We start from the raw sequence: 17,777 nt of genomic DNA on the forward strand, positions 1-17,777 counted from the left end.
TTGTAATATCAATGACATTTGTATAGGCAGTGATTGTAAGGGTGTAGTTAAGGGTCCGTATCTATTATGTCATTCATGAAACATAAAACACGACATGACTAGAAGGCGATTTTTTTTTTGTTATTCACAACCCCTGACTATGTGGCAGAAGCAGGGTGAGTGATGATGACCCAATGTGGTTGCCGATGCGCCGAACTCGAACGGTTTCTGCGCAGAATATTCACATTGGGTGAGTTCACAGAGATCATTCTTCGCAGATTATGTGCAGAATCTGACCAATTTAGCCAATGGGTGCGTTCACGAAGATCATTCTCAGAAGATCATTGGCTAAACTGGTCGGATTCTGCACAGAATCTGCACAGAATGATCTCCGTGAACGCACCCATAATTTGCACAGAATGAAATAAACCTGTGCGTCGTAAACGCATCCAGTTGCTTTCTGTTTGTGTGCAAGATGTAAACTGCAAACGTCACCGGCAACTGCGCCTGCGCTACAGTGTGTCACGCGATTGAAAGTTGTCATGTGGTCTTTGAGGAACTCCTAATACAGTTCATATAATAGTTAATTGAGGGTGTCAGTATTGTATAACAAAAAAATATACAGAACGCAAATCAAAACAAGAAATATGTTTCTGAATCCGATGATTCCGCCGGTTCTTAGAAAATGCCAAGTTATAATTTCTGTCCTCTTCTTTTGTTTTTTTTGTTCGGCTGTGTCTCTTACAAGTAAACCAGGTAAATATGGTCTTAAATACAGTCATTTAAGTTTGATTCCTTATTTATACTTTTTTTCACATAAAAAAGTAATAAGGTTGTTTAGTGCTTAGAAGTACACACAAGTTACAGCTATAACACGTTTAGAAGAATTTATGGTAAATTAGGCAAAGTAGATGTACTGACTGCATACGCCTGTGAATATCGGTCATACTTTGTGCAGTATACAGATTATTGATGATTCAAAATGTATTTGACGTGATTTTACCCAATGAGTGTCCAATAATCTAATGTCACGGGTAAAACTAAACACTGCATAACGCCAGTAGCCTAAATACAGGACCTTGTTTTGAACATTTTAATACATTTAGCTGTGATTTAATTGTATTATTTAAAGTACATTTCTGCTTCCTGGTATCGAATTTCAGTACTGTGACGTTTCCTAGACCTCAGCAAAAGTCACAGCAACATTCCTTCCTAATTTATACTTCTGTGCCATCTACTTTATAGAAAGCTGACCTTGTTAATAAAATTGTCTAGTATGTTAACCCTTACATGCATGACGACCTCATATGGCGACCTCTTCTGGTTTTTATATGAGGACATTTGGAAGACACAAATGCATGATAGCCCATATGAAGATGCAATTTTTTCCTCATATAAAGCAATGGAAAATATATGTATTATGTGTCCAAAACTTATTTTTTCAGCTTTTTAAAAAAACAATATTTCATGCATGAAAGGATTAAGACACAAACAAAGGGATGTTTATGCTAGTGCTACTGCAGAAAAAATAATTTGTGTAATTTCAAATAAGCAGGTGATGTGAGGAACCAAACCATTGTTGAGAAGCATGCCTTCAGAACCTGGTCCCTGGTCACAGACAGTCAGACTACAAACAACAGTACTGAACTGGCTTATGGCTACATATCCTGTGCAGTTTCTGTTGTCTTTTTTGGGAGCAACTTTGTTCCTGTGAAGAAATTTGACACCGGTGATGGTGAGGAAATACAACAAATCTGTATCTTTTTAAGACATGCAAACTACAAGAAATTGTTTAACATCCAGCATAGCTGTTATAATTATTGTAACAATAGAAACATCTGTGGAGTACAGTTCTTTAAAATTTTTCATACTATGTTGGTGTAATATTATTATTTATTTCTTAGCAGACGCCCTTATCCAGGGCATAATAGAAGTATTTGGTTTAACACAGGTGTACGATGTTTGAATTTGCAAATATTGATTATGCTTTTGGGGTAGACTGACATAATGGGCCCTTTTTTCAAAGCAACCACTCTGTCAAATAGTTGTTTATTTCAAAATAGATACCAGTATGTGGTACAACCCCTTGTAGCAGCACCTGTGTTTCCAAAATTACAACTACAGCAGCAAATTGTAGTAAACAATGATCTATAAAGAAAAAACAGTAAACACAAACATGCAGAGAAAACATTTAATATGATAGGTAAGAAATTAATTATTCAGAAAGTGTTGATGATATAAGATCCCTCTAAGGTGCGATAGTTTTTCAGAGAGCTGTTAACAAGGAGAGTTCTGGAAGACTGTTTTTGTTTGCCTTTAAGCACAACAGGAGGCCAGGGATACGATGGACTAACATTTTAATCTCAAAATAAGTGCCAGTTAATGATTTGAGAAGTATTGCTATAAATAAAAGATTGCATTGACCGTGTGTGCTTGTTATTTCAGGAATGTTTTTCCAGTGGATTCTCTGTGCTGCAATATGGATTGTTTCTTTAATTGTGAATATAATACTTCAATGTCCCAAATTTTGGCCTCTTGCTATGGTAGGGGGGGTCACTTGGGCCACTGGTAAGAAAAAATGTTTAGTTTAATTTCAGCGAGGTATGTTTTAATGTTTACAAAAATCGAGATATATACATGATTTTTAAATAGCAATGGCTCAATTTTCAAAATAGGGTTTCAGTGTTAATGTTTAAAACAATTTAAACTAAAGTAGAAATTGAGAATAACTTACTGTTTTGTTTCCACATTCTCAGGCAAACATATTAAGAGGTTTCTGTAAGGCCATTTAGAGCCATTTATTAATGTGAATGAATCCATGTTTATGTGCTGTGCTGTGAACAGGAACCTATGTGACGTTTGTTAATCCAAACTGTACCATTTCCTGTTATTGCAGGATAACAGGATTTAAAATCTCAATAAAAGTGAATGTCAGAGATTGATCATTCTTTAAAATATTGTTTAGAGCACATGTACAGCATATTCTAAATATGAAGTATAATGGCATAACGTATGTTGCTATTGATTTACAGTATATATATACAGTATATATTCTCTTTTTCTGTCTCTGCCACAGGTAACATTACAGTAGTACCAATACTTAAAACCATTGGTTTAGGACTTGGAGTTTTAATTTGGGGATCATTTAACCTGCTAATGGGATGGGCAAGTTCAAGGTTGGTTTAATCCAGAAGCAAAGTTGTTGTTTTGTTCTGTTTTTATTTTCTTCACTGGGTATGGAATACAAGGAAAATACAAAATTAAAAAGTAAGCTGCCTGAAAAGAGAAGCATTCTGATCTCAAGTGGCAGGTGCTACTGAACTTTAATACAATTTTTATTTATTGTATAAACCGCAGTGTATTTTGTCGTCCACAAAATGTTAAATCACTCAGTCTCAATCTCTCTCTCTCTCTCTCTCTCTCTCTCTCTCTCTCTCTCTCTCTCTCTCTCTCTCTCTCTCTCTCTCTCTCTCTCTACACTGCCTTGCTATGTTATATGTTGTACCTAATATTGGGTTGGGCCACTGTTTGTCTTGATCACAGCTTTGACACAAAGTCGCATCGACTCCACAAGGATGTCCAAAAATAGCGTGTCAAAAACTGCAGATGTAAAACGGTGAATCTGTCAAACTGACTGCAAAGGTACTCACAAGAATTCAGTTGGATGCTGCACCATGAAGTATTACTCCACCTCCTCTGACTATTAAATAAGGCTCTCTGGCAGCAGTGAAAATATATTGCTAAATACTTGATGATGGCCATAAATAATTATTCCGGCAACCCTCCCTCATATAAATTTATACGGTACAGCATGAATGTGCGTGGAGTATGTATTGGAATCCATTTCAGCTAATCAGAAAGATCAGTTTGTACATTTTCTAAGCTGTTATATACATCCTGTGGTTGGTCTGCTTTTTTGTGATAGCTCTAATTTTAGGAGGTGTGCTTTTTTTCAGGTTTGGTTGGTTTGGGATAGACCCTGAAGAAGTTGCCCATCCCCTCCTGAACTACTCTGGAGCAGGCTTGTCCTTGTTGAGGTAAAACAGACTGCAGGCTTTTTAGAAGGTTGCTTTATGAATACAATTTTACCACTATGAATTGTTTTCATGTTTTTGTTCAAAATAATTGTTCAAGCAATAAACAATAAAAGCAATATATTTATAGAAAATCAAATAAATAGGTTATTTAAAACAAAATATTAATTAAACCTAATTCTTGTATGTCTCAATATTTATACAACATTGAAATATGTTGTAAAACAATTTGTTTGATTCCCATATTTACATTTTTACTGGTATGAAATCAACAACCTGAGACAGTGAGTAGACATAATGTTCAGTGATAGTGACAGTCATTTGCCATAATGGAAATATCTGTCATTTGAAAAAGTCTGATTTGTTTTTTTTTTTTTAATTTTCTTTCAAAATTAGTGCCATTATCTTTTTCTTTGTGAAAAGTGAAGTTCAGCGTTCTACAAGTTCAACAGAGACAACACCATTACTGCTGGATAGTGTAAGTATAGCACATCAATTTTAGTATATGTATGTTTTATTATAAGTCATTGTATAAGGATTTTTCTGAATTTCAGTGCTTCCATCTTATATTTTGTGCAGATGTCATCCTGTGCATAGAACATACAACATAATTCTGAAGTTCTAAAACAACACTTTTTTGTCATTTATAATAAGTTAATACGCCATGTATAGAGTGTCTCTTATTAGATGTAGTTTCGCACAGTTTGAGCAGACCTAACTGCACAAAGTGACATGTCTTAAAACAACAATAGGCAGCCTATACACAGCGTATTTATTACATAGTGCTTTATACACAAAATATACACTTGCAATACGAAAAGTAAACTTGATGTAGCATTATAATTAACTTTTGTATTTATTTTAAATGTTACATTCATTTTTTGATAAAGTACTCAAAACAGGGTTTTTCAACGCTGGTTCTCAAGTACCCCCAGTGCTTTAGTTTCAGCTAGTTTTCTTTTGTTCATTTTATATTTTATTGCAGCATGGCTATGAAAATAGACTCTTGGAGCAATCACTGTAGCTACACACTGTTTTAAGTGTTAGAGGCTGTCTGTAGGCGATGTCTTATGTACACTGGAAAACATGGCATGTTAAAAGTATATGCAGGCAAACCCTTTTAATATCACTACAATGGGACTGCTCTTACTGTAAATAGTGACAATAAAATCAAATTTGACCTTATCAAGAGTTAACCTGGCAAAGTAAGTGTTGATAACAAATATGCCTAAACTATAGCACTAGTGTGATTAATTTATTATTTGTATTAATTGAAGAATAGGGATTCTGCTGTTACTGATGTATTTTCAAATGTTACACAAAAAAACTGTTTTGTTTAATGATATATTTTGACTTTGTTTTTAAACAGAGAATAAACAATAATGAGCAGGGTTCTTTGGATGAGTCATGGGTAGATAATCTTACACCAAAGAAGAAACGAATTATGTATGTGTAAACACTATTCTATCTTTCTGTATAACTGTCTGCATCTGTAGAATTATATAGTCATGGATACCAATATATTCATTCTGGATACAATATTCCCAAGCTATCTCATTGCAGGGCTTAATCACTCTACAATAATGAGATTGTGCTGCAGATACTGTTGATGTTATCATCAGTATTGTCCTTCACGTTGTTAAATCCTGCTAATTCGATTTGAGATGGATGGAACATGAAACAAATGCTTATTTTTTTCTTAGTTTGAGCTAATTAATATTGATAACGTTGGTTTTGTTAAAAGAAAGCATTGCCGTTATAAAATAAAGAGCAGCTATGCAATACGTGTTAAATGTATGTTCCATATTACTATGTAAATATGTATTTATGTATTTAATTAAATGTAGCATGGGGAAAGCACATTTTAAAGATGTGCAGCTCCTATATTGACCCCAATGAAGTTTGGCTTCTCTAACACTCTCTAATTTCTTGTTTACTGATTTCAAAGCTCTCAGTCTCTACCATTCTTGTTGAACACATTTCAAGTAAACAGATCCGATTCCTTTTTACTTTGTAAAGCACAGATTTGAAGGCAGTTTCATTTAAACTCTTCAGCTTTGCAGGCTTGTATACAGGTGTGGGAAATCTACTCACAACTGTAAACTGATGATGTTGTTCAGGAAAGATAACTCCACTCAGCTAGACAGTAAACTAATCATAATCTTAATTAATATGTGTGTATGTCAACATTTTTCAATTTAAGACACTGAAACTAGTCAATGATTTTTCCTAGGGTAGTTTTTTTCTGTAAAGTTATTGGATCAATATATACTAGTTGGGATAAACTACTGGATTATTAGATCATTTTACAGTACTAATGAATCAAATTAGACTTTTTTTTACTAGTTTTCAGCTCTTAAACCATTGCAGTTACTTATCAAATGCTATAGCTAACTTGAAATATGCAACTGTTCAAGAGCTGAAAACAAGTAAAAAGGTCATAATTAAGCAAATTATCAGTTCAATTAAGGGTCTAGTTAAGTAATTGAGAGCTCGGTTGGAATGAAAACCAGCAGACACAGAGGGTCCCCAGGACCGAGTTTGAGAAGCCCTGCGATAATCAAATACGAAATTAGGGTGCTGATTGCACCACTAAAAATAAGAGAGTGAAAGGGTTTAGTTAGGCTAGTTCATACCAAGCTCTACACGTTTACCAGATTACATCTTGATTGCCTTTAACTGTGTAGCTAATTTTTAAAATATTTTCCCATTTGATCATTATAGAAACAGAAAAATAATTCAAACCGCTTTACTGTAGTCCTGTATATTAAGTTGCAGAGATGTTCTCCACTCATTGACACACATAAGATCAAAGCAGTTCTGGTCATGGAAACAGAAGCAAGATCACAGATATTCACAGATCAATCACATATTTATTTGAACCAGTGATAGATGTAAATGAAAGTTTCTATTTCTAAAACTCTTTAATATATGCATATGTGTTTTGGGACAGGTTGCCAATATTGATTTCAGGAGACTTGAACATTAAATGTATACTTGTAGCATGTGTAGCCGGCCCTCATTAACAGTATTATCCTTCTTTAGAGGCTGTGCATTAGCTGTGGTTGCTGGACTGCTGTATGGCACTGCTTTTGTCCCTGTACTTTATATCAAGAATCATGCCAAAAACAAAGACAGTAGATATGCAGGAGCAAGCCAGTTTGGTAAGCCTGGTTGCATAAATATATTTTTACAATATTTATTTTTACACATTGTTATAGCAAACATGTATTTTCATTTGAATATTTTTTCAAATATCTGCTATGATATTAGTAAGAAGCTCTCCATTTTAATACATTTACCGGTACTTTCTGGTAGTCTGTTGCTTAGGGCATTTTTGCCTCAGCAGTGCAGTTTGGTTGATAACAGAAAAGTCTGCATCGAAGGGTTGGAAAGAATTCCCTCCCCAGGTGAAATGGCCAAAGTACAAGTATAACCCGAAAGCAAGGGGTGCAAGCTAAGCTTTTTTTTTTTAACCTATATGGTAACAGTTTACATACATATATATGTAAACAGCATTAGTACCAAACAATTATTATATTTTACGTGTAACAATTCACACCCTTCTTTAATAACAGCATTTGTGATAGAACTTGATTGCTACATTCTCTTCCGCAAGTTACTGAGAGTAGCAGAATCTGGTGTGGATATAATTTATGGAGCAGTCTGGGGGGGTAGGGGGGGTGGGGGGTTGTTACATGTTACTAACTTTTCTTTGTTTGTCATGCCTTTCAGACCTTGACTACGTTTTTGCACAATTCTGTGGGATCTTTCTCACCAGCACAGTGTATTTTTTGCTTTACTGTGCAGCAAAGAAGAATAAACCTAAAGTCTATCCTAAAATAATATTACCAGGTAAGAGGAGTTAAACTGTGTAAATGACATGTGTGTATTACTAAATACTCCTCCAAACTTTCATCCACCAATCAGGTATTTAGTGGGCACCATCTCCAGCTAGATGGCCACAGAACATTCAGATAAAATCTATAGCTTTACAAACAACACAAAGAACAACGCAATAATGTAAAGGTAAATACATCTAAAAATATAGACTTGCATGTAAAGTATGTGAATGTTTACTGTGATACTCATTCATCGACATACAGGTATATACAAACTGTTGAGAGGAACAAATTGTTTGTGATTCTTTGTTGAAGTCTGCCCTGCAGTGACCACTTTTGTTTGTTATTAACAGTAATTTTATATGGCCTATTTGTTCAAACATTTGCCAACAGAGTTCCTGTTTTCAATGTAACTTCATACTGAACAGCACTTATGTGTTTATAAGTTACCTGTCAATAGTATTTCAGGTTTCAGTAAACCTGATTTCATGTGATGTGTTTATCAGTGATAGTGTACACTGTGTATGAAGACTGAATCATAACACTACTTGAACCAACACATACACAGGTACAGTAACTGTAAAATTAGGGTTACTAGTTTGGCTTAACTTTCCATTACGACTCATGTGCCAAACTTTCTGTGATTTATTTGTATGTTATGTCATGAAAAGTTAGTGACTGGATTTAAAATATATATATTTTTTTTTTATTGAGACATACTGCTCCGCAAATAAATTCTATTGCTAAACATTGTATCATTTAAAACTGACACGTTTACAATATTCTTATTGATGTAAACAGTTGTGGTATAAACAAGATATGTCATGAAAGAATATGAATTACGGTATTTATCTAATGGCCGGTAACCGGTAGAAGGATAACAAGCTCACACAAAGGCATCAAATAAATACTACAATTTGTGGTTTTTCATATCCTCACTTTCTTAAATTAAATTAAACTGCAATCTTAATTTTTCTCATTTGCAGCCAAGTTTACAATTGAGTGTTCTATTGCTTTGTTAGGTGTTGCTTCAGGTTTATTATGGGCAATAGCTAACTGCTGCTGGTTCCTGGCCAATAACTACCTCAGTGCTGTTGTCAGCTTCCCAATCATCACAGCTGTAAGTTAACATAGCTTAAATGTTTGTGGTTGAAGTAAATTGAATATTAAAAGAAATATAGAAAATATTACACTCCTGTTCATGAAAATAATGCTTACCTAGGCTTTAATACACTTAACTATGCTGATAACTATAAACTTTTATATTTATAAGGCATGTGTAGTTGTAAACCACACTGTTTACTGAAAGTGTTAATTTTTATATATAAATTAGTTATGTACTGTTACTTTGTGTTGTCTTTTATTTCTGTATTTTTTTGTTATTGAATTTTGGGGAATATTTTCTGACCTTGGATAGATCAAGTCAGTAATTGTTTTTGCTCATGGTCCAGTGGTTACTTTTCACGCTGCAGTTGAATATAACATGTAAACAATGACTAATTTGGGTTGGTGTCAAAGATAATATGTTTTATATTTCTTCCAGGGTCCTGGTTTGATTGCTGCTATTTGGGGTGTTTTAGTGTTTAAAGAAGTCAAAGTAAGTACAGCATTTGTACGTGCTACTAAAGCAAAGATGGCAGTACTGCACATAACAGAAAAAAGACACACACATATCTACACTACATGCTGTCTGGTAACTGTCCCTAATATTCCCAAGCAATATTTTAAATTGGTCTGTCAGCATGCACCTTAATTATTGATTCATTTTAAAATGGCACAGTAAGACTCTTATACTGATATAGTTTAATCGTACAGGATTACCAGTATGTATAGGTCCATAATATTGTGAAACTACAAAATGTTTAATTCTAGATACAAGTTGTTAATAACTGATTTATTAAAATAAAAAGGTAAAGGTATAGTTGGTTATTTTACACAATTTTATAATACGAAATATTTACTCCACAGGGACTACGAAACTACCTTGTTTTGATTGTGGCATTCTGCATCGTTGTGACGGGGGCATTGTTAACAGCATTTTCAAAGGTGTAAATTGAGCATATTTTCTTTTGAGCCACCAGATGGTGCTGCATGACAGAGTTTGCAGACTTTTCAGGTAAAATTAAGTTCTGTAGCATCAGTGACAAACATGAGAAACAATGGACTTTCTATCACAGATTAAGCAAAATGTGTTTTTTTTTAAATCTTTTTGCTCACAAATACAATGTAAAAGAGATTTTTAAAATAATAAATGGTATTATACTATCATTGTACTGTTGCTATTACTACTATATTGCTGTTGTTCATCTAAATGTCAAATGTTTTTTTTTGTTTGTTTTTGTTTTTTACTGATTTATAAATTACTTTATTCATGCATATGTGACTGTATGTTTGTGGCACATTTTCTATAAGTGGGAACTAAAAGATTCTAAAAGGACCTTAATTCAGGTCTGTACAAGGTAAAGGTAAAACATATCTGTTTAGTAGATACAATTTGAGCTAGTGCCCTCATCAGCCTAATTTAAAACACATGCATTTTCTGGGAATACAAAAGAATCCAGGAGATAGATTGGTAAAGAGGTACACTTATGTCGCCTGTCCATCACCCACTGAGGCTGACGTGACAGTGATTTGATATTAGTCTTGTTCATTTCTATCAGCAGTAGATTAAGATCAAAGTGATTTTAATTGTGACTCTGTCATCCATACTAAGGATTGAGCCTCAGAACATAATCCCTGTTGGAGGACGTTACCTAATGAGCGTCCAATGCAAGTACAGAAGAGACATAACATGTAGGCAGAACAGTGTAAATGAATGCTATAATATTGGAAGTATGTTCATTAATGTATAAATGGCTATTATAAACAAACAAGATACATAGACATATCCCAATGGATGTAGGTTGATCAAGCAATCCCCTGTGAACTCATATTTTAAAGTGTTTTTCTGTGGATTCAAAAGTAAACTGACATAGATCTATCCAACTGAGCACCCAAAACACTCAAAAATAACGAAAACTAACACATAAAGGGGTTGATGAGATCATTTGATTTAATCGTTTTTTAGACCATTTAACAGCGCTGGGAAATCAACTAACGATCCATGGTTATCCTTTTATTGTACCTACAAATAAGTGGTTGGTGCAATCTAAAGGGATTCACCTGGTACTACAAAATGGGGGAAAAAAATCCAAGTATGGCCTATCCTTGCTGGATGTTGTCAAATAATCCCTTAATTGTTTCCCCTTAAATTACCCTTATTTGATAGAAAACAAACTAAGCATACAACAAAATGAAAATATGAATGTAACTATAAATTCAGTATAAGGTAACCGGCCGTACAGTAGTTTGATCTACCTACAGGTAGCCTACTCTAAAACTGACCTTATTGAAAATGCCCTACTGCTAAAACACCTATAAGAAAACTTTAAATCTTCAGTTGTCAGTCCTAAATCCCTTGTTTAGAAAGATACATGGTATTAATGCTTGTGACAAAGTAGCAGACTGAACAGCTCACGTAACACTACCAGCAGTGGTAGCGCACAGAGCAAATACAACACAGCGTATGAAAACTTTGGTAACTTTGGGGCAGCAGTGTGGAGTAGTGGTTAGGGCTCTGGACTCTTGACCGGAGGGTTGTGGGTTCAATCCCCAGTGGGGGACACTGTTGTTGTACCCTTGAGCAAGGTACTTTACATAGATTGCTCCAGTAAAAACCCAACTGTATAAATGGGTAATTGTATGTAAAAATAATGTGATATCTGTATAATGTGAAATAATGTATAATGTGACATCTTGTAACAATTGTAAGTCACCCTGGATAAGGGCGTCTGCTAAGAAATAAATAATGATCTACAATCTCTGAACTAATCTTCTCTGTTCAATAATAATAATAATAATAGTAATAATAATGTTACTGAAGATTGATAATTGTGGATAAACGGTTGCAGGTTTAAACACTGGAAATCCACGCCCATTTTCAAATTCTGCTGATGACCTATAAGGCCCTATAATATAATACGTCTCTGCCAGTTTTCAGCCATGGGGATCTGCAATAGCTGGGTTGGCCAGTTTCATTATATACCTCTGGGTTAATTATTTTCTTTTTTTTAATTAATAAGTCATGTGATAAATTAGTTGAAATATTATTCACTACTAACAATATGCCACCCCACCAATGGACATTTGAAAAACACTTTGGGCAAGAGCAGTAAAACATATTGTAGTGATCTCGGTTATCACAGGCAGGCGCGTCACACAGGGCGAGGCAATCCACACACAGGCGGAGGGCGGGGGCGAACCCAGGACCTCTCACACTAAAGCATAGCAGTGATACCGCTGTACAAAAAAGAGCCAGCTCCTTTGCAAGGAGTGTATATCGGGCTCATGTCTTTGTGTGTGATTATGTCACCTACCAGCCCTGCTGCTGCCTTCCCCCATGCACGCTACAATATTATTAAACAACCAAGCACTACACATTTACAAATCACAGCTTTATTACACAAGCTTAACACTGTGCTTTAGACTTTCACTCTAACAAGATGTCATCTGACAAACATGGATTTCTAGGTGAGATTATGTGGTGTACCAGTTCTCTGTGCATGGAAATCACATTTTCCCGAGCTGTCTGCGAAAACAGCACGAGAACGCTACGCATGGCTAATTTGCATATCGACCTCCTCCTTTCCCCTTCATTTGCATGACGTCAAGTGAAAAGAGGGTCTTCTCCAGTAAAATAAACTCAGCCAATGGAAACCTGAAATGTATAGGGTCATTTTTAATTTGACTGCTGCACAATGTCTCGAGAAAAATTAGAACACGCATGGAAACTCCCTCAATGATGTGAGCAGACACACAGCAACACCCCCAGTGACATAAGCAGCCAGGTCCTTGAGTGGAGATAACAGTGAGACACTTTAGGCAGAATGACTGAGGCGTTTATTTATCACAAGCATTCAAAACATCTGTCCTGCTTTTACTTCGTTTAACAACAGTGTTGGCTAGAGCTATTCTAAAAGCTTAAATTCTGGGAATACTGCCTTTAAAAAAAAAAACGCAAAATATCAGATAAAATTCATGCCCTCCACTGTGGAGATTATATAATAATAATAATAATAATAATAATCTTTATTTTATATAGCACCTTTCTTGTACAAGCATCACAAAGCACTGCACAGTTCAATAAAAAAAGACATAGCATACATTAAAATGTAGAAATGCTAGTGTAGAAAAGTATGTTTTAAGACATGATTTTAAAATACCCAGTCTCAGAGTCCTTCATCACCCCAGGAAGAGCATTCCATAATCTTGGTGCATAACTGCAGAATGCTCTGTCACCCATTGAACATACACTTGTTTTTGGAATAATTAAAAGTCCAGATTCCATTGACAGAAAATTCCGTGATGGAATATAGCTTACTGTGCACTCTATCTTTTATACAGCACGGAGTTAATCCGTTTAGGGCCTTATAGGTCATCAGCAGAATTTTAAAATCAGTCCTAGACTTGGCAGGCAGCCAATGCAAGGATGCTAAAACAGGAGTTATATGTTTGCATGATTTAGATTTTGTTAAAACCCGAGCAGCCAAATTCTAAACATACTACAGCCTGTTGCGAACCCTCTTAGAGACACCAGCAAGCAGAGCATTGCAGTAATCATGTCTAGAAAAGACAAAGGCATGTACTAACTTCTCAGCATCAGACAAAGACATAATAAAATGTAATCAGGCAATGTTACATAAATAAAAACATGACACCCTGGTGACATTCCCCACATAGGTAGGGTAAAAAATAATACCAAGATTTCTCATTTCAGAGCTAGACCTAATATCAAGCCCATCAATAACCATACTAAAGTTGACGAGTTTACGCAAATATCATTACCTCAGTCTTGTCACCATTCAACTGTAAAAAGTTATGTTGCATCCATAGTTTAATTTCTGTCAAGCAATTAAAGAGACAGTGAAATTAGTGTCAGTTTTAGTCTGCAGGTAAATTTGAGTATCGTCAGCGTAAGAATGAAAAGTGACCCTATGACGATTAATTATCTGGCCAAGTGGTAGCATATAAATGCTAAATAAAAGAGGCCCCAATACAGAGCCCTGAGGGACACCAGAGGAAACCAAAGAAGTATTTGACTCGAAACCTCCCATTGTCACAAATTGTTTTTTATCAGACAGATGGTATCTGATTCAACTAAGAGCAGTGCCAGAAATACCAACAAAACTTAAGAAGAATATAATAATATTATTAATAATAATAAATGTGTTTTTATATAGCACCTTTCACAGTGGACCACCATCACAAAGCACTTTACAGAGGTAGGCTGTGAACCGTGCATTATATGCAGAGTCACTTACAATAAGACATTGATTTAACATCTTATCCGCAGGATGGAGCACAAGAAGGTTAAGTGACTTGCTCAGGATCGCACAGTGAGTCAGTCAGTGGCAGAGGTGGGATTTAAACTGGTGACCTTCTGGTTACAAGCCCTGGACTTTAACCACTGGACCACACTGCCTAAAAGGACCAGGATGGATAATGCACCTGAATCAGCAGCCATTAACACATTATTGACAACCTTAACAAGGGCTGTTTCTGTGCTGTGGAACAGTCTAAAACCTGACTGAAAAGGTTCTTAAAGTTACTTTATCAATAAATGCAATTGAAAATGTACCACACGCTCCAAAAATGTTGCCAAAAAAAGCAGATTAGATATAAGCCTGTAATTATAAAGAATTTCACAATTTAAATTTAGTTTTTTTTAACAAGGGTTTGACAGCAGCTAATTTAAATGCTGAAGGCACAACTCCAGAACACAAGGAATCATTTATGATTTTAGTTACTAATGGGCAAAGAACTGAAAAGCTAGATCTAAATAGAAAAGTGGGAACAGGGTCTAAGGAGCATGTTGGGTCGCATTTTAATAACAAATTCAGTCAGGCTTGATGGAGTAACCTTAACCTTAAAGATTAAGTGGAACAGTTGAAAAGAAGCTGGATAAATTTGGGGACATCATCTAAGCATATGGAAGTGAGAGGTTTGGAGTTGAAAAAAGGAAGGAGAAAGTACAAACTATTCCTGGAAAGTCTAGACGGCAGCAGGAGATTGAATGCTTAGTTAGAGAAAGGAGACAGCTGAGGAACCAATGGAGAAGAGCAGAACAAAGTCAGAAGGAGAGACTCAATCTCTTACAAAGGGTCATAAAAGATAAGCTTGCAACATTGCGCAGAGCTGAGCGCCTACGGAAACGCTACAAAAAGAAGGAGTGTGCGAGAGCTAACTTTTATAAAGACCCATTCAAATTTGTAAAGAAGTTATTCACCAGTGAGAAGAATGGCACACTAAAAGCATCTAAGGTTGAGCTGGAGAGATATTTGGAGGAAACACATACAGATTCAAAAAGGCAGGAGCCTATGTCAATTCCGTCAGAAAAAAGCAAGGGCTTCATCATCTCCAGGGCCTAATGGAGTTCCGTACAGAGTGTACAAGAGTGCTTCAGGAGTTCTACGAATTCTGTGGAAATTGATGAAAGTGGCATGGGAAAAACAGGTTGTACTAAGAGCATGGCGCCGAGCAGGTGGAGTCTTTATACCTAAAGAAAAAGATTCTACAAGCATCAGTCAGTTTCGTCCCATTTCCCTATTAAACGTAGAAGGCAAGATTTTCTTCAGCATTATTGCTCAGAGATTGTCAGCTTACCTATTAAAGAACTGCTTCATTGACACTTCACTACACTACATGGCAATGCCTAGAGGTTGGAATAATAGCAGGATGCACCATTTCTTCACTGGCTTTTACCATGGCAATGGAAGTAATCATTAGGGCATCAAAATGGGTAGTTGGAGGAGAACGCTTGGCTTCTGGAATGTGACTACCACCAATTCGAGCATACATGGATGACATGACAACCATGACTACAACAGTAGCCTGCACTAATCGATTTTTGGGCAAATTAACCAATAACATTGAATGGGCACGAATGCAATTCAAGCCCACTAAATCAAGGAGCATCTCTATAATTAAAGGCAAAGTAGTAGATAAAACATTCTTCATTAATGGTGAGGCAATACCAACAGTGTCTGAGAAGCCAGTGAAGAGTCTTGGGAGATGGTACGACGGGGATCTAAAGGACACAGTTCGTGTGGGAGAAGTTAGACAACAAGCAGTGGAAGGGTTGAAGAGCATAGACAGCTGCGCTCTACCAGGTAAACTAAAACTCTGGTGCTTTCAGTTTGGTCTACTGCCGAGGTTGCTGTGGCCACTGACTGTGTACGAGGTTTCTTTGACAACAGTAGAGAAGCTGGAAGCTTTAATCAGTTCATACATCAGGAAATGGTTGGGAGTTCCACGCTGCCTCAGCAGAGTGGGACTTTATAGTAAAGGAATACTGCAGCTACCAGTCTCTGCTCTAACCGAGGAGTTTAAGTGCGCCAAGGTCAGACTGGAAATGACATTAGTAGAGTCACGCGATAAATGCGTAAGGGAGGCAGCACCTGTGTTGAAAACTGGAAGAAAGTGGGCGGCAAAGAAAGCTGTGGAAGATGCAAAGGCTGCCCTTTGAATTGGTGTTATCATGGGGCAAGTTCAGCGTGGAAGAGGGGGTGTTGGTTTCAGTTCAGCTCCTCCTACATGGCACAAGGCAGCCCCAGTTCAAAGGAGGAAGCTGGTAGTCAACGAGGTGCAAAAGCAGGAGGAGAGGATGAGGTGTATAAAGGCCATTTCCCAGGCCAAGCAGGGAGAATGGATGAGATGGGAGAGTGTGGAACAACGCAAGATTGGCTGGCAAGACCTATGGTCAATGGAACAGAGCAGGATCAGTTTCCTCATCAGGTCAACATATGATGTTCTCCCATCACCACAGAACCTAAACCTCTGGGTAGGAGAGGATCCCTCATGTCCTTTGTGTTCATCACCTGCAACATTAAGGCACATTTTGACAGGATGTAAGGTGGCTCTTAGCCAAGGACGGTTTACTTGGCGCCATGACCAGGTGCTGCGATGTTTGGCCTTAGCATTGGAAGACAAGCGTAACATGACCAATAAGTTGTCACCTGTTCCATCAAAACATTACACACAAAAGACAACATTCCTCCGCCCAGGAGAGCAACCACCAAGAAAAGGTGTTAAAACCAATCCTCGCCCAGGACAACTGGAAGCTGCTAGAGACTGGAAAATGCTGGCAGATGTTGGTCAACGGCTTATTTTTCCACCTGAGATTGCCACCACTAACCTTCGACCAGATATTGTCTTGTGGTCTGGATCAGCACGCCTTGTTCACCTGGTAGAGTTAACAGTGCCATGGGAGGATGCTGTAGATGAGGCGTATGAGAGGAAGAAACTGCGGTATGCTCAACTAGCCACTGAAGCGGAACAGCGAGGATGGAGATTTTGGGTTTACCCAGTGGAAGTGGGTTGTTGAGGATTTGTGGCACACTCTACAACCCGGTTTCTCAGAGACGTCGGATTCAGTGGCCAAGAGTTGCGTCGCACAGTGAAGAACTTATCTGAAGCAGCAGAGAGGAGCAGCAACTGGCTGTGGTTGAGACGGAAAGATTCTGGCTGGGGATCTCAAGCACAATAGAAAGAAAGAAACGCTGATGTACAGGTAAGTAAGCTGGGCTGAGTTGAGTGGGGGACGGAGGGGGGTGATGCTGGGATGCCAGAATCACCGTCGAGCCCTCTTGAGGTGTCGTGGGCTAGTCGACGAAACACTGAGGATGGAAGGTGCCCACTTGAAAACCCCAGAGATGTACCCTACTTAGCTCAATCCAGACGGTTGTCATGCTGATGCGCTGGGGAGGCCGCACTGTGGTTGATCCCCGGAGCCAGCATCGCAGCCGTTGTGTGTGCTGATGCGCCAGGGAGGCAAAATAAGCTGATCCCTGGAGCCAGCATTACACTTCAGCCATTAACACCAGAC

At 37.1% G+C, this 17,777-nt stretch overlaps 1 protein-coding gene across 2 annotated transcripts; it reads left to right on the forward strand.

Moving 5' to 3' along the window:
- Positions 1-429: 429 nt before the first annotated feature.
- Positions 430-11,721, forward strand: tmem144a (transmembrane protein 144a). Of its 2 annotated transcripts, none has more exons than XM_034015463.3 (12): positions 430-735; positions 1,532-1,714; positions 2,425-2,547; positions 3,056-3,155; positions 3,936-4,016; positions 4,410-4,491; positions 5,383-5,459; positions 7,059-7,177; positions 7,749-7,868; positions 8,878-8,975; positions 9,399-9,452; positions 9,824-11,721. In XM_034015463.3, the coding sequence occupies exons 1-12, from the start codon at positions 627-629 to the stop codon at positions 9,905-9,907; spliced, it is 1,230 nt and encodes a 409-aa protein (XP_033871354.2). In that variant the 5' UTR covers positions 430-626; the 3' UTR covers positions 9,908-11,721. The 2 variants fall into 2 exon arrangements, with proteins under 2 accessions (XP_033871354.2, XP_033871355.2); XM_034015464.3 differs by having other exon boundaries at positions 1,535-1,714.
- Positions 11,722-17,777: the final 6,056 nt, after the last annotated feature.

The sequence above is a fragment of the Acipenser ruthenus genome, chromosome 2 (genome assembly GCF_902713425.1).
Source record: "Acipenser ruthenus chromosome 2, fAciRut3.2 maternal haplotype, whole genome shotgun sequence".
Taxonomy (NCBI): Eukaryota; Metazoa; Chordata; class Actinopteri; order Acipenseriformes; family Acipenseridae; genus Acipenser; species Acipenser ruthenus.